Source organism: Symphalangus syndactylus, chromosome 2, assembly GCF_028878055.3.
Source record: "Symphalangus syndactylus isolate Jambi chromosome 2, NHGRI_mSymSyn1-v2.1_pri, whole genome shotgun sequence".
In the NCBI taxonomy this organism is placed as follows: domain Eukaryota; kingdom Metazoa; phylum Chordata; class Mammalia; order Primates; family Hylobatidae; genus Symphalangus; species Symphalangus syndactylus.
Genome location: NC_072424.2, coordinates 129169635 through 129191922, shown reverse-complemented (window position 1 = coordinate 129191922; position 22288 = coordinate 129169635). Strand labels below are relative to the sequence as shown.

At 40.7% G+C, this 22288-nt stretch overlaps 2 protein-coding genes across 7 annotated transcripts in view; one reads left to right on the top strand and one right to left on the bottom strand.

Annotated features, from left to right (window-relative positions):
* ARMT1 (acidic residue methyltransferase 1) overlaps nucleotides 1-13159 on the bottom strand; it is a 172199-nt gene extending 159040 nt beyond the window's left edge. The window contains exons 1-4 of one of the 2 annotated variants that reach the window (XM_055267494.2): nucleotides 12832-13159; nucleotides 10769-10874; nucleotides 7828-8072; nucleotides 1874-2039 (exon numbers count right to left, since the gene is read on the bottom strand). In XM_055267494.2, coding sequence (XP_055123469.1) covers nucleotides 1874-2039; nucleotides 7828-8072; nucleotides 10769-10874; nucleotides 12832-12872 — 558 coding nt within the window. In that variant the 5' untranslated portion in view covers nucleotides 12873-13159. The remainder of the gene's footprint in view (nucleotides 1-1873; nucleotides 2040-7827; nucleotides 8073-10768; nucleotides 10875-12831) is intronic. The other variant, XM_055267480.2, reaches the window with a different exon arrangement.
* Nucleotides 13160-13182: 23 nt separating this feature from the next.
* Nucleotides 13183-22288, top strand: part of RMND1 (required for meiotic nuclear division 1 homolog) — a 46430-nt gene continuing 37324 nt past the window's right edge. For 4 of the 5 annotated variants that reach the window (XR_008654804.2, XR_008654806.2, XM_055267552.2 and 1 more), the window contains exons 1-2: nucleotides 13183-13402; nucleotides 18000-18517. Coding sequence is in view for 3 of the 5 variants with exons in the window: in XM_055267552.2 (XP_055123527.2) it covers nucleotides 18014-18517 (504 nt within the window). In the remaining 2 variants the exon portion in view is untranslated. The remainder of the gene's footprint in view (nucleotides 13403-17999; nucleotides 18518-22288) is intronic. The other variant, XM_063632427.1, reaches the window with a different exon arrangement.

The window sequence follows — 22288 nt, the reverse complement described above, 5'->3', positions numbered from 1 at the left end:
CCCCTTCACTTGGGAGCACAGTGACAGTGTGAAGAAGTTGTTAGCTAAATCAGATGACAGAAAATAGATGCATGCTCATTCTTCTTCACAGTTTATTATACTTACGGGACAAAGAACACATTCAAAGAAGATGATTCCCTGAAAGAATGGGCTAGCTAGGAGTCAAGAACTAGCACACCAGTCTTTTTTTTTTTTTTTAATTCCAAGGCTAAGCATAAGGCAGAGTTAAGAGGAAAAAACAAAAAAACAAGGTTTATTAGTTAACAATGTCCTGGGCCAGGCAAGGTGGCTCATGCCTATAACCCCAGCACTTTGGGAGGCCAAGGCGGGCGGATCACCTGAGGTCAGGAGTTCAAGACCAGCCTGGCCAACATGGCGAAACCCGGTCTCTACTAAAAATACAAAAATTAGCCAGGTATGGTGGTATACGCCTGTAATCCCAGCTACTCAGGAGGCTGAGGCAGGAGAATCGCTTAAACCGGGGAGACGAAGGTTGCAGTGAGCTGAGATCGCACCACTGCACTCCAACCTGGGTGACAGAGCAAGACTGTCTCAAAAAAAAAAAAACAATGTCCTGACAATTTTTGTTTTGAACTCAAAATATGCCTTTATTTGTGACTTTGCTTGCCCTCGAAGTCTCACCAGGGCTTTGTCACCACGTATAATCTGTCAGCAAGTTCTGTAGCTTCTATGTTCAAAGAACACCCAGGTTCTGGTGATGTCACTAACTCTTACGCTACCAACTTGGCCCCAACCTCCCTCCCCAAGTTATTTTCAGACCAGCTCTCCCCATTTCCACCTTCGGCCCCTGCAGTCTATTCTCAGAAACATTCCTTGAAATAGTCAAATAGCATTACCTCTCTGTTCAAAACCCTCTGATGGCTTCTGTTCCACTTTTAGTAAAAATTTATTTAATACAAGCTGTTCTGTGTCCCTTCCACCCCGCTACCTCTCAGTAACTACAGGGTTTCCTTGCAATTTTTCTCATCTTTCCATGTACTCCACAGACATGCACCTGACTTACTCCTTCCCTGCCTTCAGGTCTGTGGCCTCAGCCTCCATGGACCCTTCCCTGGCAGCCCTGATCCCTTCCCCAACATCCCCAACGCCCTTTTCCTGCTTTATTTTTCTTCATAGCACTTTCTAACATTTCTTTTTGAAAGTCTTCCTCACTTTTTCTGGAAAATGTAAGGGCTGGGGATACTGCTATGTACCACATGTTTCCTATCTGATTCTAATAACGTGTTGTAAATTTCAGGATGTTTGCATGAATTAAAAACTAAACTGAATACAAGATAAACAAAGAAATGTAATGAAACTGTATTAATGGTCCAACTGAACACCCGAGTATTATCCCCTACTGTTGCTAACAGCAGGCTGTATCCCAGGCTCTGTGCTCAGCACTTCACATGCAAGAATCTAGTTGAATTCTCACATCAAATTACACAGTATACATTATCCTCATTGAACAGAGGAGGAAACTGAGGCCCAGAGAAATTAGGTGACAGGCCTCAGGTTCAAACACAAATTAGCCACAGAGCCAACACACACCCAAGTCAGCTGGGAGACCAAATTACTATTAAGTATTCTTTCAAGCATGACAAAAGCTAAGCAAATTACTATGAAGTATTCTCTCAAGTATGACAGAAGCTAGGAAGTCAGATAACTTCTTTGCCACTAAAATTATAGCCAGTGAGAGCAGAAAAAGATTTCAAACCCATTTCTAGAAATTAAATGGAATTTCATCTCTTAACACCATTAGGTAAAAAATCATCAATTATAGCAAAGAAAAATATTTACATGTTTTGTTAACTGTATAGCAGTTTATTTTGTTTAAATAAAACATACTCAGAAGATTAATGATCATATTTACCTGCAGAAGTTTAAAAAACTCATCTTTCAGCTGTTTTTCATCTACGTCTTCAATAGTTCTTATCAATTGTTGCAGGTAAGTACATAAAGCAATGATAGATTCCTGTGACTCATAGAAATTTTGCTCTTTTGATTCTTTAAATACATCAAAGTAATCGATTGGTGGACTAAAGTAGGAGAAAAACAAAGTGAAACATTTTAGTCTGTACATTTGGATAACTGCAGTTCTTCAAAGAAAACAGCACCATACAGTCTCAATAATTAGTGCTAACAGAAACTAGATATAACATTTATCTAATTGACTAACTAGAAAAACTTAACACTAAATAATCAAATTACACAAAAATCTCTCAAACTCATTTTAATAGTCAAAAGTTCCCAAATCAAGTATTTTTCTGGAAATATTAAATAGTGATAGTGACTATGCTCATAATTATCTACCTAGCAGGGATTCCAGGGCAAAAGAAGGAGAAAGATAAATTTCAAGACAACTGCTTTAGTTCAACAAACACTTTTTAAGCACCGATGTGGCAGAGTTCTAGTAACAAATGTATAGAATATAAACAGAATATTTGAATACAATGCAGCAATCACTAACAGAATGAAACACAGAGTATGATGGAAATACAATGAGTACTTAAGATAAATCAGACAATACTATTGTAAGTTTTAGAAGAACGATAATTTTTTATCACTAATATTTAGGTATTTTTGGGCAACTTTAACCAAAGGTGATGTATGCGGCATGGCTACACCTTCATGTTTTCCAATGAGAGATTAAATCATATTATATTGGCCTAAGAAAATCATAACTAAGAAGATATAAATACTAATATAATCATCTTTACTGAATTGAATATAAAAGACATTCAGATTATTGGGTCTTCCAAATTAACTACTTTTTCCATGGGTCATTCATGTTAGGGTAAAAACAATCTAACACTGGTGTAATCGGCTTGATTTGTTTTGTTTTTTTAAATAACACACCAGTATTTAAACATCCGAATGATGGCTGCCTCCTTCCGCCAGTCACCTCAGGAAGTTACACCCTTATTCCAAGGGCGCTGCCATTGCTCAGAGCACTTTTGGAATTCCTCTTTTGGAATTTTCTTCAGAACCTATGGCACATCATTAAACCTCCTGTCAGTGATCACATATCTTCATCCTTTGGAGTCAATTTATTTTTGGAAACAGCCAAAAGTCACTCTGAGTGATTTCAGTAGAATGAGGTGTGTGATCAAATTGGATAAAAACTTTTTTTAATCGAAAATGAGTAACTAAAAAAACAGGAAGACTAATTGTCATTTTGAGGCATGTAAACTTGCTCTGAAAGAAGTTCCAAATAATTCAAAGATGGTTTTAACAATGGCAGCACCGCTGAAATCAATCAGTCTCTCAAGGTGACTTAAAAGGATAAAAATCATTTGGATGCACAGACCCAATCCGGCCCACCACCTGTTTTGTCTGACTCACATGCTAAGAGTGGTTTTTACATTTTTGAATGGCTGAAAACAAAGTGAAAGAAAAGTGGTATTTTGTGACACATGAAATTCAAATTTCAGTGTCCACTGAATAAAGTTTCTTTAGAACACAGCCATGCTCATTCTTACATATTATTTAAGGCTGCTTTCACACTACAATGGCAGGTTCAGCAGCTGCAACAGAGACCACATGGCCCCTATGCCTAAAAGATTTACTACCTGGCCCTTTACAGAAAGTTCTAATAAAACATGTTCTAATTCATTAAAGTCACATCTCATATTAAGAATGAGCCTTATTTCTTGTATTTAAGAGAGTAAACTCACATAACTATATATAAATTCTCATTTTAGAATGTTTTCTATTTTAGAATCTACTAAAGCTGTGTATGTACACACACTATGACCCAGTGATTCACTTCTAGGGATATACCCAACAGATGTATTCATACATATGTTCAGCAAAAAAGTGTCAGAATGTTTATAGCAGCATTCTTCCTAACAACTCCAAACTGAAAAGTACTCAAATATCCATCACAACGAAGTAAACAGATTGTAATATGTTCGTATAACGCAATATTATAAAGCAATGAGAATGATCTATAATTATATTGTAACATATGGATGAGTCTCACAAACAAAAAAATGAGTGAAAGAAGCCAGACACAAAACTATATACACTGTATCATTTCATTTCAGTAAAGTTAAAAAACAGGCAAAACTAACACAGGTCAGAACAATGGTTATCCTTGAGAGGTAATGATGGCAGTGACTGGAAGGGGACTCAAAGTGGACTTCTGGGGTCTGTAAGGTTCTGTCTCTTGATCTGGGCACTGGGTACGCAAGTATGTTCTTGAACACATAAGGCATGCACATTTTTCTATATGTATATTACACTTTATTAAAAAGTTTTTTAAAAATCTAGTATTTTCTCTACACTTTCATCTTTCAGTATCTGAAGTGTATTTACCTAATATGTTTAAATTTCACATATGGCTAAAACTTTGAATCTTAATTTAGACTGGCAGACTATCGAAGCATGTTTCAGTGTAAAATGGTAAAATCAATATAAACATGTCTTTTATAAAAGCTGGTCAGTTTGGAGTTGCCATTGACCTAGGATAGGGATCCCCCATAGAAGAACCTAAAAATTAGACATTTAAGAATTACTTCAGTGCTGGCTCCACTGTAAGATGGCTCTTTATCTGCCACAGAAACCACTTTGGGAAGAGTTCTACATCCGTGATTGTGCAACATTCTAGTTTCTTGAACTTAAAAGTTGCATGTTCCCTCTATCCCATTTAACAATCTGTTCGCTGAACCAGTGGGTATCATCACTCCGAGCTTCCGAAAGAAAAACTGATACCCAGGCCCCACCCCAGATAAATTAAGCAATTTGTATTTATTCCAACATAATAATCTAAAATTATGTGGGGTTTTTTTGAGACGGAGTTTTGCTCGTCGCCCAGGCTGGAGTACAATGGCACGACCTCGGCTCACTGCAACCTCCACCTCCTGGGTTCAAATGATTCTCCTGCCTCAGCCTCCCGAGTAGCTGGGATTACAGGTGCTCATCACCATGCCTGACTATTTTTTGTATTTTTAGCTGAGACAGCGTTTCACCATGTTGGCCAGGCTGGTCTCAAACCCCTGACCTCAGGAGATCCACCTGCCTCGGCCTCCGAAAGTGCTGAGATCACAGGCATGAGCCACCGTGCCTGGCCTAAAAATACGCATTTTTGAAGCCACCTTCCTTTTCCCCCAACTGGGTCATAAATGTGCAGCCAGGTTTGTGAAAATCTGCTCTAGGTATTTTTAGTCTCTGAATCTGATCAACCTCTAAAATCAAACTCAGAAACAGCATTCCTCTTGCCTTAAACACACAAACTCCACCAACCCCGCTCAAGATGCCACCCAGTCTTTCAACACTTTGGCAGCTTTGGCTCATACCACAGATATTTTCCAAAACTATGAAACCATCACCCCGAATTTCAGACTACTCTCAGTCCTTGACAGGCATCTATATCTACTATTTGGGAAGAATGGTTGAATAAGGACACTAAATCTGATTCACACAGACCAGGCTCAAATCCTGGTTCCACCACCTACTAGCCATGTTACCTTGGGCATGTTAGAAATCTCTCTGAACCTCAGTCACCTCAACTGTAAAATGGAAACCATAACAACGCCTACATTTCACTGGGTTGCGCAGTCACTAGAACATTGCTAGTTACCGACAGCCCCTTACATCTTCAGCTGGGGTGCCTTCTCCGTGCCAAGCAGTGCACCAGTTTTTTTTGGTTTTTGAGACAGAGTCTCGCTCTTTCACCCAGGCTGGAGTGCAGTGGTGCAATCTTGGCTCACTGCAACCTCAGCCTCCTGGGTTCAAGTGATTCTTCTGCCTCAGTCTCCTAAGTAGCTGGGACTACAGGCGCACACCACCACACCCAGCTAATTTTTGTATTTTTAGTAGAGACGGGGTTTCAGCATGTTGGCCAGGATGGTCTCAATCTCTTGACCTTGTGATCTGCCTGCCTTGGCCTCCCAAAGTGCTGGGATTACAGCTGTGAGCCACCGCACCCGGCCTGCACCAGAATTTTAATAGCGTATTTTGCTTTTAGATCAGAAGTTCTAAAACCTATCTATCAGAAAAAACAACAAATTGTGATATGAAAAAAATATATAGGCTGGGCATGGTGGCTCATGCCTGTAATCCCAGCACTTCGGGAGGATGAGGTGGGCAGATCACCTGAGGTCAGGAGTCCAAGGCCAGCCTGGCCAACATAAGGAAACCCCATCTCTACTAAAAATACAAAAACAAAAAAAAGTTAGCCAGGCATGGTGGGGGGTGCTGTAATCCCAGCTACTCGGGAGGCTGAGGCAGGAGAACTGCTTGAACCCGGAAGGCAGAGGTTGTAGTAAGCCAAGATGGCGCCACTGTACTCCAGCCTGGGCGACAGAGCGAGACTCCATCTTAAACAAACAAACAACAACAAGAACAACAACAACAAAAATATGTATATATATGTGTGTGTAAGATTAAGACAAAAAAGCTAATGAACAGATTTTAAAGTTCCATATGTTTCCCAAAATAATTTTATTTTATAATTAGTGCTGACTTGATAGATCACTTTAAATTGTCCTATGCTATGTTTAGGAACAGATACCAAAGGATTCCTCTTAACAAACCTGTATTTTTGGAACCTATGCTTATTAAGGATAATCCAATAATCCCCGTTAACTTTTCTTTGGCACTATAAATAACAGTTTTTTGTTTTTTGGTTTTTTTAAACAGTCTCGCTCTGTCGCCCAGGCTGGAGTATGGTGGTGTAATCTCGGCTACTGCAACCTCCGCCTCCCAAGTTCAAGTGATTCTCCTGCCTCAGCCTCCCGAGTAGCTGGGACTACAGGCATGTGCCACCACACCTGGGTAATTACATATTTTTTGTAGAGACAGGGTTTCGCCACATTCAGCAGGCTGGTCTCAAATTCCTGACCTCAAGTGATCCACCTGCCTTAGCCTCCCAAAGTGCTGGGATTCCAGGCATGAGCCACCACGCCTGGTCTAAAAACTAGTTCTCTATCAGATGTTTTCCTGGGGAAAATTAAATAATATAAACAAGCCTATAAAAGTTACTTTGAAACATGTGTACTTTTAAAATCTTTTTCTAAACTAGCCTTTTTAAAAAAATGATGAAAGATTAAGACTGTAATACAATAGCATGATTCACTGTTCTCATGACTCCTTAAACCACATAAGTTGTAACATGTTTATTATCTATTTTAATAAACAAAACAGATGCTACTTTGTCCCATCCTGATTTATATATATAACTATTTCAAATTAACATTTTTTACTCAACAAGCAAAACTTCTTTTATTCTAGAAGTCTTTAATAGAATCGTTAATTAATTCATGCTTTATTTATCTATTTTATTGAGACAGAGTTTCACTCTGTTGCTCAGGCTGCAGTGCACTGGCGCAATTTTGGCACACTGCAACCTCTGCCTCCCAGGTTCAAGCGATTCCTATTCCTCAGCCTCCTGAGTAGCTGGGATTACAGGCCTGTGCCACCATGCCTCACTAATTTTTTTATTTTTAGTAGAGACGGGTTTCGTTATGCCGGCCAGGCTGGTCTCGAACTCCTGACCTCAAGCGATCTGCCCACCTCAGCTTCCCAAAGTGCTGGGATTACAAGCGTGAACCTCAGGGCCTGGCCAATTCATGCTTTAGATATTTACTCTTATGTCTATTCTAGGCAAGTAGATTATGATTGCCAAGAATCTGTTAAATCGGTAACAGCTATAGAAATATCCATCAGTAACATTTGTAGAAATGTCCAACAAGGCTATTAAGATTTGCTAAACTCAACCAAATTCAAGCTTCCAGTGGCGCTTATTTTTAAACTTATCCTTTTACAATTTCAGAAAAAGTATAAATTATCTAAACATTTGCTAGTTGATGATTACACACGTACCTCTGGATAATTGCTTCATGAATTCTACGATACATGTAACATTCTACGAACAACCACGGTGAGTAGAACCACCTTGATTTTCCATCACTTTCATTTAAAAGACTCTGTTGATATTCTAGGTACTGATTCCATATATCAGTATCAACAAATTTCTCAACCAAGGGGATAAATGGTTTATCTGTTTGCAATTCATTCCGTAATTTAGAAAGGAGAGAGATAGCTTTCTTTTCAGCTTCCACGCCTTCCTGCAAAAATACAAGAAAAATAAATTGTGTGTGTTTCTCTGTGTGTGTGTGTCTGTGCAATTCCTCTAGGGTAACATATTTTTACAGACTTAAGAAGAAAAGAAAAATGTTCAAAACTACATTTCTTTAAACATTACATTTAGAACTCTTAAACTGAAAATCAAAAAACACACACAGATCTCATATGAACATAACCATGCCTTATCTACCTAAGTTCTAGCCTTTCTGTATCTTCGGTGGGATGACCATTACTACAGAGGGAAAGGAACCCCTGCCAGATTTTCCATGTCTTTCATGCTTCCATACATATTCTTCTTTCACCATTGACACCACTAGAAAAGAAACTGTGGCCTTTCTGAGGTTTCTTTTGGTAGCTCAATTTTTTTTTGTTTTCTGCCGAATTCTAGCTAGGGGAGAGATGAGATAATGCTGACAAACAAGGCACTACAATATTATCTCACATAACAGGCCAATTGGAGTGGGGACAAATGTAATGGGATCAGAATGAAGTGAAAATGACTTGGCACCTCTGGTTTTACATCAGGAAGATTCCTGCCCCATTAAAAAAAAGAAAATGTAAGCCTAATAAGACACATATATAATAAAATGTAGAGAGTAAACATCAAGCCTGAGTATTTTTATAAGATCATTTTTATCGTGTTGATATTTAGTCCCTACTTTCAGACCTGTAATTTTCTCAATATAAACATCTCTCCAATCTTTCTTTTGTTCCAGGTAGAATTTATTTTGCTGCTAGAACAAAAGATTGAAGCTTTAGAGATTCTGCAGGTTCAGAAATAGAAGAAAAGAAGTTGTGGCTGACTGTTTTGAAAGGAACTCCCCCTCCTCCAAATCTCTTCCCTAAAGTCTTAAACTTCAACTCTTTAACTATAAATTCCAACAACTGAGGTTTTATAGGATGTCAGGCACCCTTTTACAGAAGCATATACCTAAAAAGGCTAATGGATTAATAGTTATGTCACTGCCAGTTTGTTCACTTACTTGAATTGAATTCAAACATTTACTGAACCCTGTATGCGCCTGACACTAACCTCAGGGCCAGAGAAAGATGAATAAAGCCTGGCCCTGTCTCCAGGAGACACACATCTGCCAAACCAGGTAGTCTAAGGGGACGGACGTTTGACCGCTGAGGTGGGGGAAGACAGAAAACTGTGTGGCATGGCTCCTTTGGAGATAAGCCTGGCCCTGCTATAGGTGGGGGCTTAGGGAACTAGGAGAACACATGAGGCCCAAGGAGAGTGGCCATACATATAACAGAGGCATGAAAAAGGGACAGAAAGGCTACCAAAAGCAGACTTTATCTGTGTCAATTTACACCTTGTTCTGTGCCCAGCAGAGTGTGAAATGGGGTAGGGCTGGTGAGACAATAAACTCTGCCTTCAGTCACCTGGTGATTACGGGCATACAGGCCAAGTAGCAATATACTAGGACTTCATTAATTACTACATTTTAGATCACCCTGGTCGAAAAAACTGAAATTACAAAAGCATTATGGGGCCAGGCACAGTGGCTCACGCCTGTAATACCAGCACTTTAGGATGCTGAACTGGGAGAACTGCTGGAATCTAGGAGTTTGAGGCAGCAGTGAGCTATGACTGCACCACTGCACTCTAGCCTAGTAGACAGAACAAGACCCTGTCTCAAAAAACAAAACAACAACAAGAAAAACAAAAGTATTGTGGTAATTTGCTTACATATATGACCAAATACTAAAGTGAACTATCCAAATTTGGCTAAATTATACTTGTGTGATAAAGGTATGTCAGCTACCAAAATTATGTTTATGTGATAAACATTAAAACCATTCATCAATAGAATTGTCAGTGTCTAAGCTTGATTTTAGCAATAATGAACAACAGGTAATCCCTGTGTTATGCCAGGATTAGTTTCAAACAAGACAATATAAAAGAAGTTGAAAGAAGTAGAACATTACACTCAAACTGCATATGTGTTATCTTGCTCCATTTCAATTTGGCCAAGGAGAAAAGATCACCAACCATTTCTCTAAATCTTTGTTTTCAACTCTTAAAAAAAATGTACTGGTGTATATATGCTCTTTGACAGTCTATTGTGTAATAGAAAGATTACTGGATCTACAAGTTTAAAGACCTATGTCTAACATAACATAGTTATTTGGATTTTTCCTCATCCATTAATTGAATGGACAAAGTGATTTCTAAAGTCCTATTCTGCACTGAATGCTAATGAGTCCCAACTTGAATCAGTACAATGTGTCAATCAATTATAATTCATATCCCTGAGCTGTGCATAGCAGCTTGAAGTTCCAGGACTCAAGATCTCAAATTAGTAATATAAATACTGCAACTCAAATTAAACTTGAAATTTAAAAAGCTCTTCTAAGCAACTCAATTGCTTAGTCATTTGACTAAGTCAATTGCAAGTCTGTTGCCCAGTCACCAATTACAACATTGCATATATTAGAAAATACATTCTGAGGTCTAAATAACTGACAGAATTAATTATTGGAACACAATTATTTTCTAAATTGAAGATTGGCTGTTCTATCTTCATTTCAATGTATTACCTTAAAAACAAATAAATACTTGGCCCATCTATTGATTTTTACATTTAAAGGAAAATTATATCTTCAGGAACTATTTATTATGTTTCTGTTGAGAAATTAACAAAAAATTAAAAGTTAAAACAATTCTTACCTCTCCATGTTTCTCAAAAAATTCACTTTTATGTCGATGCAATGTATCAATAACCTTAGTTAAGATCTGTGGTGTTCTGTCTTTAATTGTAAGATACGCAAATGATCTAGAAAAAAGAGTCACATGCAATGTATTACTTAGCAGCATCAATACTAGAAGACTGGCTATCTTTTAGTTTCTGGAACACTTCATGTATATTAAACTCCTCATACAACTATTAAAAGGTAGACAAGTATTGTATGATTACTATATTAAGACATAAGAAAACCTGAAAAATTCTCTGGTATGTCATGGAAGCCAAACCGTCTTGGTGCCTCTAATCCCAGATTCTCCCATGGAGTCTGTTTAATCATTCTTATCTTTCCTATTCTATTGCTTTTCTTTTCCTAAATCAGAAACTCGCTTAGCAACGTGATAAGATAGGGAATGGATTAGCTTAGAAATCAAACAGGCTCTTGTCTCAGGTCTACTATCTGCTAAGTCACATGCTTCGAAAGGTGAATGAAGCAATGCATCTAAAACCACCTGAAGTGTCTAATGTGCTTGAACAACATAAAGTATTAAAGGTACTTATAAGCCTGTTTCTCTCGATTCTGTCTATATTCTAAGTCAATTTTAATTATTTTCAAGTTTTCCCCTTCTCTGCCTTCTCTTTCTGCCCAATGGACTCCTTCCATCCTATTCTGCCCCTAAGGAAATGAAGCCAGCTACTGTCTCTTCCCAGTCAAAAAATGAGATCTTATAAAGTGTTCAAGAATGAAGCAAGCTGAAGATGAAGAAAAACTTATACCTGCATTAAAAAATTAAAGATATTCTTGATTTTATTCATACAAAAACCAAGATTTACAGATTACCATTTTATATCATTTTAAGGAAATACATGATTCGGGTAGAAAAAAAGCTTTATTTGGTGGAGAAATTCTGTGCAGTTTTAAATATAGAGCACAGAGCTTAGCTGACTAGTGTTTTTATCTCCGGATCACAGGAGACAATTGTTAAAATTACTAGATTGTAACTAGTAACCTTTCTTCAAAAGGTTTCCTCAAATGATAGCTACAGAACTTTAAGAAAAAAACTGCAAACACTTTCTGACTCTGTGGTGCTTTCAGTACCACCCAAAACAGTGATTAGGTTTTAATGCGCATAATAACTACGTTGATCAGAATTTAATTTTTAAAAATCATTAATAAAAGAAATCACTAATACCTCAGAGGGTGAGCAGGAACATTAAATCAACTGTCACTTGAATTTTCCCACGCAGTAGGTACAGTAAGTCCTTTTTTGAGATTTTACTTTAATTAGAAAGTATTACTGTTTTCCTAACTACTACATTTCCTGCACCTCTGGAGCAAAATCTCTGGCCAGGACTGGAGTGAGGCCAGAAGCCCTAGGGCGCAAAATTGAAGGAGACACTCTCTATACTTGCATGACCTGAAACAGTGCCTGCTTCAATTTGGGGCCATTGGCGCCACTTTGCTGGCCTCAACCTACTTTCTGCTCAGGTTTATTTTCTTCAAAGTGTTCTCGTCTTTTGCAATATTTTGAAGTAAGGACAAATTTCAAATATAAATTTGGCCATTCAATTTATGCAAATGGATGTTATTTGCACGGTTGCCCATAACTTTACCCAAGAATCAGTAGCGTGACGACTATAAAGCAAAAAACTACAGGCAGTTCTTACTGTGAGATTACGATTTGATCAACAATAGGAAGAAACCTGTTTCTTAATAGCGCTGAGATCCCCAACTCTTACGGAGAATTTTAACGCCCCCAAAGCGCTTTTATTAAAGTGAATAAAAAGTGACCGCCAGGAACAGACCGCGAAGCTGACCCCTATCCTGATCCTTACGAGCAGCCGCCGCGGGCAGGCTCCCTCCCCGGGACCTCCTCCCCTCGCCTCAGACCCAGTCCGCGAAATCCGCAAAAGCGTCCCGGGAAGCCGCGCCAGGCGGCGGGACTCGAACGCAGCCCACGGGGGAGCGGACGCCCTCCGCTTAGTCCCCACAGGCTCCCGGCGAGGCCCGGCTTTCCGCAAAAGTGGGGAGGAGAAAAGCTAGACTAACCCCACGTCCTGTCCTGAGAGAGACGCCGGGACGACAGCCATCACGTTCCGCGATCCCGGCCGCAAAGCTCGGCTGTTCAACCGCCGCAGAAACAGAGGCGGTACCACCGCGAAGGAGGAGCTGAGAATGGGGGTGGTGTGGCTTTAAAAAAAAAAGTGCTTTTGAATAAAGAAACTTTATTTGGTGCCCGATCAAACGGCAAACAGTGGCTTGCCAGAGGACCCAATCTTCCGGGGACGAAGGCGGGGACAGCGGAGGGCGACTAGAGGAGCGGATATGGAAGCGAGCGAAAGCCGGAAGCAGGCAAGGACCGGGAGGTCCCAGGGCCTAGGGAGCGGAAGAGGTCGCGGCGACGAGGGTCACGTGGTCAGACAGTCACGTGGCCCGAGTTTCTCCCGCTAAGTGAGACCAGAGTTCAGTGCGGCTGCGCAGTAGCGGGGATGGGAGGGAGCGCCCTTCCAGGAGATGGGTTGGCTGCAGTAGTGAGAGGCTGGTGGTGTGGCTCTTTCCTTGCAGTCCTGCGGAGGAAGCGTGCCTCCCTGGCGCTTCCTTCTTCTCTTCCGGCGGAGAGGTTAGTGTACTGCCTTTCCCTAGCAGCTCGGGTGGTCCGGCTCGGAGATCTGCGCCCTGGCTCCTGGCCGCCCGGAACGTATACAGTCACGGGTTACGCCAGTGCGGCTGTGACCCTTTGCCTCTTACCGTGATCTTTGGTCGACTTAGCTGGGAGTAAAAAGCACTCAGTCAATTAATGAACCCTTTTTTTGTGCCAGTGCACCGCGGTAACTAGAAATCGATAAAATAATTTTGAGTTTGAGGAATTGAACGGCATACTCCCAAAGAGGAGCGCCACTTATCTCTTGAATCGATTTTCTTAATTGATGTTATTGTTCTCTAAAAGTTGAAATGTGCTCGGGAACTGAGTAACTGCCTTGTATTTCATTTTAAAAGTTCGATCGAATGCCTACTATGTGCTGGGCGCTATTGTCAGGAGATATAGTAGGAAAAGACACACAAATCTGTATCCTCAGGGGGCTTCCATTCTGGAGGGAAGACACAAAAATCTGCCCTTTCCTCTTATTTTTTTCCTTTAGCGTTGTGTCTTACGTATTTTACTGATTTTCCTCGTTTTTGTCTGTCACTCCCAATGCAAGGTTCAAAAGATTCAAAAGATAGGATTTTTGTCTGTTTTATTTTCAGCTGTATTGTCAGCAACTAGGACAATGCCTGGCACGTGATAAGAACTGAGTTCGTTTGCAGTATGAATTAATAAGCTAAAAATTAAAGGTGTGCAAGTGATGTTAAACAATGGAGAAATGCAAAGTGGAGGAAGATAGAGAATGGATGCTGGTTGTGTGTTTTTAATGTAGTGGTTGGGGAAGCCTTCACTGGGTAGAAGACATTTTAGCAAACATCTGAAGGAGGTGAGGGTGTGAGCCTTTCAGATCCCTGGGAGAAGAGTGTAATGCAAGTGCAAAGATCCAGAGGCCAGAATGAGAAGCAAAATAAGCAAAGGAGAGTGCTGTCAGAGTGGTGATAAAGGGCCAGAGAATGTAGTGCCATGCAGGCCATTTTGAGGGCTTTAGCTTTTTTTTTTTTTTTTTTTTTGTCCGTGACGGAATCTCGCACTGTCGCCCAGGCATTAGTGCAGTGGCGCGATATCGGCTCACTGCAACCCCCGCCTCCTGGGTTCAGGCGATTCTCCTGCCTCAGCCTCCCGAGTAGCTGGGATTACAGGCACCCGCCACCACGCCCAGCTAATTTTTTTGTATTTTTAGTAGAGACGAGGTTTCACCATGTTGGCCAGGCTAGCCTCGAAGTCCTGACCTTGTGAATCACCCTCCTCGGCCTCCCAAAGTGCTGGGGTTACAGGCGTGAGCCACTGGGCCAGGCCTTTTTTTTTTTTTTTTCTGAGACAGAGTCTCGCTTTGTTGCTCATTCTGGAGTGCAGTGGCGCAATCTCTGCCTCCCAGATTCAAGCCATTCTCGTGCCTCAGCCTCCCAAGTAGCTGGGATTATGGGCCCATGCCACCATGCCCGGCTAATTTTTGTATTTTTAGTAGACACGGGGTTTCGCCGTGTTGGCCAGGCTGGTCTGGAACTCCTGACCCCAAGTGATCCCTCCCAAAGTGCTGAGATTACAGGCGTGAGCCGCCATGCCTGGTTGGAGGGCTTTGGCTTTTATTAAGTGAACCGTGAAGCCACAGCCAGATTTCGCGTTGAGATTCGACTTCAAAGGATCACTTTGGTTGCTGTGTTGAGAAGAAACTGTAGGGGGCCCAAAACAGAATCAGGAAAACTGGTTAAGAAGCTATTATAATAATCCATGGGAAGGATAGCAGTTTGGATCAGGTAGTATTACTGATGATGAGCAGTGGTCCCTAGAAGGCCCTTGGGATTTACTGACAAGTTGGATATGGAGAATAAAGAGTCAAGCTGGACTCCACGTTTTTGGCTTAGCAGTTATAAAGATATTTATTACTGCTCATGAATGGGAAAGACTGGGAAGAAAGGGATGCAAGGGATTCTAGGGGTATAAGGGAGAGTTAGAATGGTAGACCGGAGTGTAAACTGGATATGGAGGAAGTGAAGTCATGGGGAGTGAGAGACAGTGAAAAGGTGGTTGGATCATTGACTTGTGGGTCCTGTTGGGGTTGAAGAATTGTTGGAATTGGGTAATAGAAGGAGTGAGATGCAAAGATAGGAGGTGGTGCCTAGAGAGTAGAATGGATGAAATTGAGATGAGGAGGTCCAATGTATTGATAATGACAATAGGGCCATGTCTGATAGAAAAACAATGTAAGGCACAAATGTAATCTTAGGCTTTCTAGAAGGTGCAGTGATAAAAATGGGCTGGGTCCAGTGGCTCACGCCTGTAATCCCAACACTTTAGGAGGCCAAGGCAGGTGGATCACCTGAGGTCAGGATTTCAAGACCAGCCTGGCCAACATGATGAAACCCCGTCTCTACTAAAAATACAAAAAATTAAGTAGGCATGGCGGCAGACACCTGTAATCCCAGCTACTCGGGAGGCTGAGGCAGGAGAATCGCTTGAACCGGGGAGGCGGAGGTTGCAGTGAGCTGAGGTGGCACCACTGCACTCCAGCCTGAGTGACAGAGCAAGACTCCCATCTCAAAAAAAAAAAAAAAAAAAAAAAGAATTTACTCAAAGAGAATAAAAAGAATCCAGGACTGTAGACAAATTTCTAAAATATTTTATAGTTAGTTTCTTCAGAATTAAGTGGTTCAACTGGCATGGAATAGTACTAATTAAAGATGAACTACAGTAGCCAATTGGACTAGAATGAAGCACAGAATACCAGCTTTTGAAGGGATTTTGAAAGCAGCAGGTTCTACCTCCTAAATATCACCATGAATCATCTTTGTCCTTATCCTGGAGAGAGGTAATAAAGAAGTAGAAGGTAGTGGGTAAGAGTGTTGACTTTGGAATTGGGAAAGCCCGGGTTTTATTTTAATTACATCTCTGCAGCTTCTTAACGGTGAGCACTTAGCCTTTTTAAACCTCAGTTTCCCAATCAGTGAAATGGGATCATGAGGTGAAGCCGAGCACTTAGCGTGTAGAAAGCGCTCAGAGTGATGTCAGAGTCTCTCTGGTTTCCTCCTGCACATCATCACCAAAAATTTGTTTCATGAACATACATTTGACCGCGTGACTCTGAGTTAAAAGCTCAGCTTTCTCTCCACCTGTAGAAACTCTTTAGGATGACTTTATATATCCTTTGGTGATCTGGCCATCGGCTCTTTTTTGGTCCTTACCTCCTGCAGCTCACTCCTACCTCCTCTGAGATGGGGAGATGAATAGGACTCCATGCCTGGGGTGTTTGACTTGCTGATCCTTCTGCCCTTTCAAGACTCAGTTCAAATGTCACCTCTGTGACAATGCCACACTCTTCACATGTTCCTTTTTCCAGACTAGAGCAATTTGTGCATCTCATTCATTTTCCTCTGCTAGACTTTGAATTCTGAGATCATTGATTCATATATCTCTAGCACCTATCATATTATTTTTAAAAAAGAATTATTGATTACTACGGTCTAACTTTTTTTTTTTTTTTTTTTTTGAGACAGAGTCTTATTCTGTCACCCAGGCTGGAGTGCAGTGGGGCGATCCTGGCTCACTGCAACCTCTGCGTCCCTGGTTCGTGCGATTCTATATCTCAGCCACCTGAGTAGCTGGGATTAAAGGCATGCACCACCATGCCTGGCTAATTTTTTGTTGTATTTTTAGTAGAGATGGGGTTTTGCCATGTTGGCCAGGTTGGTTTTGAACTCCTGGCCTCAAGTGATTCCCCCCCAACCCCCCGCCTTTAGCCTCCCAGAGTGCTGGGATTACAGGCGTGAGCCACTGTGTGTGGCCTACTATAGGCTAACTTTAAAATAATACATTTCATAATGTAAATAAGGGGGAAATTCTGTTTCCCTTGTCTGGAATGTCCATGTGTGTATCTGACATGCCTCATGCACTCCCATGCCCAGCCCCAAGCTGAAAAGCACCTTCCCCTTCTAGAATCAGCTTAGATCTTTCTGGGAGCCTTTCCTGATTTTTTTTTTTTCCTGAGACGGAGAAAAAGCTGATGCAGTGGTACAATCATGACTCACTGCAGCCTCAGTCTTCTGGGCTCAAGTGATCCTCCCACCTCAGCCTGTGAGTAGCTGGGACTACAGGCATGAGCTGCCATCACACCCAGCTAATTTTTAAATTTTTGTCATTTTTGTAGAGATGAGGTTTCGCCATGTTGCCCCAGCTGGTCTGGAACTCATGGACTCAAGCGATCCACCTGCCTCAGCCTCCCAGTGTGCTGGGATTACAAGTGTGAGCTACAGTGCCTGGCCAGCACAGATTTTTATATACTTGATATGCTAATGAAGTAAATGAAGTGGTCTCATCACTTTTTTTTTTTTAAGGTTCTTGTTATTTCAGTAGCTTTATAATCTTGTAATCTTCCAGGAAGAAGGCCAAATGTTGGTAAAGACAAAGTGGCAGAAACACTGTACTTATTTTTTTAACCTTGTTCTTTTACTAGAATTTACTTAGAATGTATCTGTTTTACAAATTTTTCTTACAGAAATATGCCTGCTACCTAGGGAAATATTATATATGTTTTAAACATTAATTTAAAAACTTGAACTTTGAATTCCTTTTCTTTTAGCTTGGGATGTGATAATGCCAGCCACACTCCTCAGAGCTGTGGCCGGATCTCATCGTATATTATCAAAAGCACATCAGTGCCGAAGAATCGGTCATCTAATGTTAAAACCACTTAAGGAATTTGAAAATACAACATGCAGCACACTGACAATACGTCAAAATCTGGATTTGTTCCTTCATGATAAAACAGCTGGTGGTTTGAATAAGTCTCAGATCCTGGAAATGAACCAAAAAAAGTCAGATACAAGCATGCTCTCTCCATTAAATGCTGCTCGTTGCCAGGATGAAAAGGCACACCTTCCAACCATGAAATCCTTTGGTACTCACAGGAGAGTGACCCACAAACCAAATCTATTGGGTTCTAAATGGTTTATAAAAATATTAAAGAGGCATTTCTCACCTATATCGACGGAAACATTTGTTCCAAAACAAGACTTCCCACAGATGAAGAGACCACTAAAAGCATCCAGGACCAGACAGCCATCCAGGACCAACCTTCCAGTTCTGTCTGTGAACGAGGTAAAGTAGGGGTGGCCGTGGCTCTTGTGCTTAGTGATCATTGCTCACGCTAAACCAGTGTGCATTGCACCCCAGCCTTACCGCCAGCATAAGAGAACTAGCAGTCACTCAGACTTCTCCATCAAGGTCTTTGAAGCCTAATAAATATCCAAAGGGATTCAAAATCTTAATTTTTAACAATTAATTATACATATAGAAACAAAATACAGGTAATAAAACATGAAAATAGAGTTTATAAAAGATGTGGTTATTGGTCTAAGGAAACTGAAAAAGAGGACCAGTATTAAGTCCAGTCTAAGAATGGGACTGTAAAAAAAAAAAACAAAAAACCATTAAAAACAAACTAGAAATTCTTCATCAAATTAAAAAAAATTGTAACTCTGCAGACAGATAAGCCTTTATTAGGCTGTGGCAGTTGCATGGGGTGGTGAAATGACACGGTAGGGTGGACTCCAAAAGCAGCAGGGTGGGAGAGCCCTGCTTTTTTATCCTCTTAAGGTTTAAGGGGTTATTTTTTATTCATCCTTAAGGGGTTTCTGGGAATTTTTCTGCTACAATTTGCATTTCTCCTTTAATAACAACATAAGGGTCAAGATCAAGCCCTTGGTAACCTTTGTATCTTGCATAATACCTAGAACTGTACCTTGTACTTAAATGTTTATTAAATCAGAAAGGATTGAAAAAGAGGCAAGAGGATCTTTAATGCCGATAGTCATCAACTTTAAAGATATTTTAAACTTGATGAAGACTTCTGAATCTATCAGAAAACAGGTTAGAATGTCTGTCTTCAAGTCTTGATTCTGAAAAGTAGCCCCTGAGCCTGTTTCATTTTGGCTGTGTTTTTATTACTGTGCAGCTGACACCCCTTGGAAAGGTATACATACATACCTTTACTCATCCTCTGATTCTTAATCCAGGAATGAATGAATGGTTTTTGTGTTGGATTCTGGAATGCTTTCAATTCTTGTATGGTTTCTCTGAACTCAGGATGTGAAGGATGAAGTGTTGTGCAGCTACTGCTCCCCCTTTCCTTTTGCTGGAGCTTTGGGGTAACCTGGGAAATTCAGTATTTAAGTGTCCGAGATGACATTAAGTGTAAAAACCTGAATTCGTGGCAGATCCAAAAAAGAGAAAGCTCAACTCACTTTGTTCATTTGTAACATCTAGGAGCACAGTGCGTCAGGTTTCTTAGGAAGAAGCTGATAGGTGAGAGATGTCCCTAGGCTATTTCTTTGGGCCATCCTTAGACTTGGAAACAATTTTCCTAAATACCATATCTTATTTTTCTTTAGGTTTTTTTTTTTCTACTTCCTTCCAGGAAAGAATTTGAAGTATATTTTCAACATTCAACATAGTTTCAAATGAGATAATAAATACTTTCACATATTAGAGCAAATAGTTGACATGAACAGAAAAATGTTATGAAGTACCTGAAATGAATAATCTAGTTGAACATTTTGTTTTGAGAAGCCCAGTAGTTAAAAGAGGAAATCCTCCTGGGATTTATTGTTTGTTGTTTGTTGTTTATTGTTGTGGGAGAGGGCAGAGTAAAAACATAAAAATATCTTCAGAGAAATAATTTTTTCCAGCACTGAAATTAAGGAGTTAGTTATTTCATGGATTCTGTTATAGGAGACATTATGTAACATGACAGACAATGACTTCAGTTGGAGTTTGGCAAAAACAAGTCGCATGCTGTCTTTCTGAAAGCATAGGGAAATAATAGAAAATCAGATGTTTCTGGCCGGGCGGTGGCTCACACCTGTTATCCCAACACTTTGGGAGGCCCAGGCAGGCGGATTACTTGAGGTCAGGAGTTCAAGACCAGCCTAGCTAGCATGATGAAACCCTGTCTCTACAAAAATACAAAAATTAGCCAGGCGTGGTGGTGCACACCTGTAATCCCAGCTGCTCAGGAGGCTGAGGCAGAAGAATCTCTTGAACCCGGGAGGCAGAGGTTGCAGTGAGCCGAGATTGCACCACTGCACTCCAGCCTGGGTGACAGAGTGAGACTCTGTCTCAAAAAAAAAAAAGAAGAAAATCATGTTTCTAAAGTGATCTGAGATAATATAATTTTAGAACATCATTTTTTGAAGATTTTACTTTTCATAGAGAAAGCAGTCTTGGCATGACTAGGTAATATGTCCCCAGGACCAAAGACTGACTTTCCTCTGCCCCAATTGAGGGCCACTACATTTTCATTTGGCCATCATAGTGGTAAACCCTTTATACCACTTTATACCATCAAAGTGGTAAACCCTTTATACTACTCTTGACTGAGACAAGGAAAAGACTCTGCTTTGTGTCAGAAAGCACGTGGACTTTATTTTGTTCCCATAGTTGCACCTAGCTCATCTTTTCACCTCTGCAGAACAGCATGCATCTGGAGTTGGCTGAATGAGGTTTCAGTCACCCTGTCTGTTGGAATTAAATCTTTACCTGGTCTCATTTTCAGAGATCATAATCTGAGATACTCAACCCACATCCCTTTGGCTTACAATTCCTAAGAGCAATAGTGGGTCCAGTGGCTTATGCCTATAATTGCAGTGCTTTGGGAGGCTGACACAGAAAGACCACTTGAGGCCAGGAGTTGAAGATCAGCCTGGCAACATAGCAAGACTCCCATTTCTAAAAGACTTAAAAAAAAAAAAAAGAAGCCGGGCTTGCTGTTGCGCAGCTGTAGTCTTAGCTACTCAAGAGGCTGAGGTGGGAGGATCGCTTGAGCCCCAGGGTTCCAGGCTGCAGTGAGTCATGACTGCACCTCACTCCATCCAGCCTGGGCGACAGAGTGAGACCCTGTCACTAAACAAACGAGAAAACAATAATAGCAGTGCTTCTTGTTAATGTCCAGTCTTTGAAGAGAACAGCAGAGGATGGGAACGGCAGGTCTGAGTGGCATGGAGCCTGACACCAGGGAGAATGTTTTCAGGCTAATAGCACAGTGTGTTACAGAATCACTGGTGGATTGTTAACCATTTTTTTGAAAAATGAAATAGAATAGAAAATAACAGAATACATTACTCGTGATCAAGGTAAATACTGGTTTGTGAAGCTTTTGTGGCAATTACTGGTGTGTGAACATATACGTGTATATGTACTATGTATAATGATTTATAGGTTGTAGTCAAAAAAACTTACAAGATAAAGCATAATATTGGTAACGTAAAATGTATCTGTGTTTTTATAGCTTTCATCTCCAATCAGTACATTACAGGAGAAAAGGCATTTTTCCTTAGTATGATCTATCTACTCACAGTACTTCTGATATCAAATATATGGGGACCTCTTCCTCCTCCTACCAGCCAGTTCTCCAATTCTCCAGACACTAACAAGGTGTCCTGCAATTCAGTTCAATTCCAGCACTAGCCAGAATTAGTGCAGACCCCAGTTAGTTAAGCTCAGCCCCATAAGACTGCCTTCCCAGTTGACACCTGTGCCTCTGACCAACCAGCTCTATGACCACCACCCCTTCTTTAGGTTTGATGATTTGCTAGAATGGCCCACAGAACTCAGGGATCACTTTATTTACGTTTACTGGGTTTTTTATATAAAGTATACAAATGAACAACCAGAGGTAGAGGGGCATAGAGTGAAGTCAAGAAGGGCCTGGAACTCAGGAGCTTCTGTTCCTTGTAGGATTGGGCTGTGCCACCCTCCCAGCACATGGATGCATTGGCCAACCCAGGAGTTCTCCAGACCCCATCATTTGGGTGTTTTTATGGAGGTTTCATTGTGTAAGCCATGATTAATAATTAACTCAATCTCCAGCCC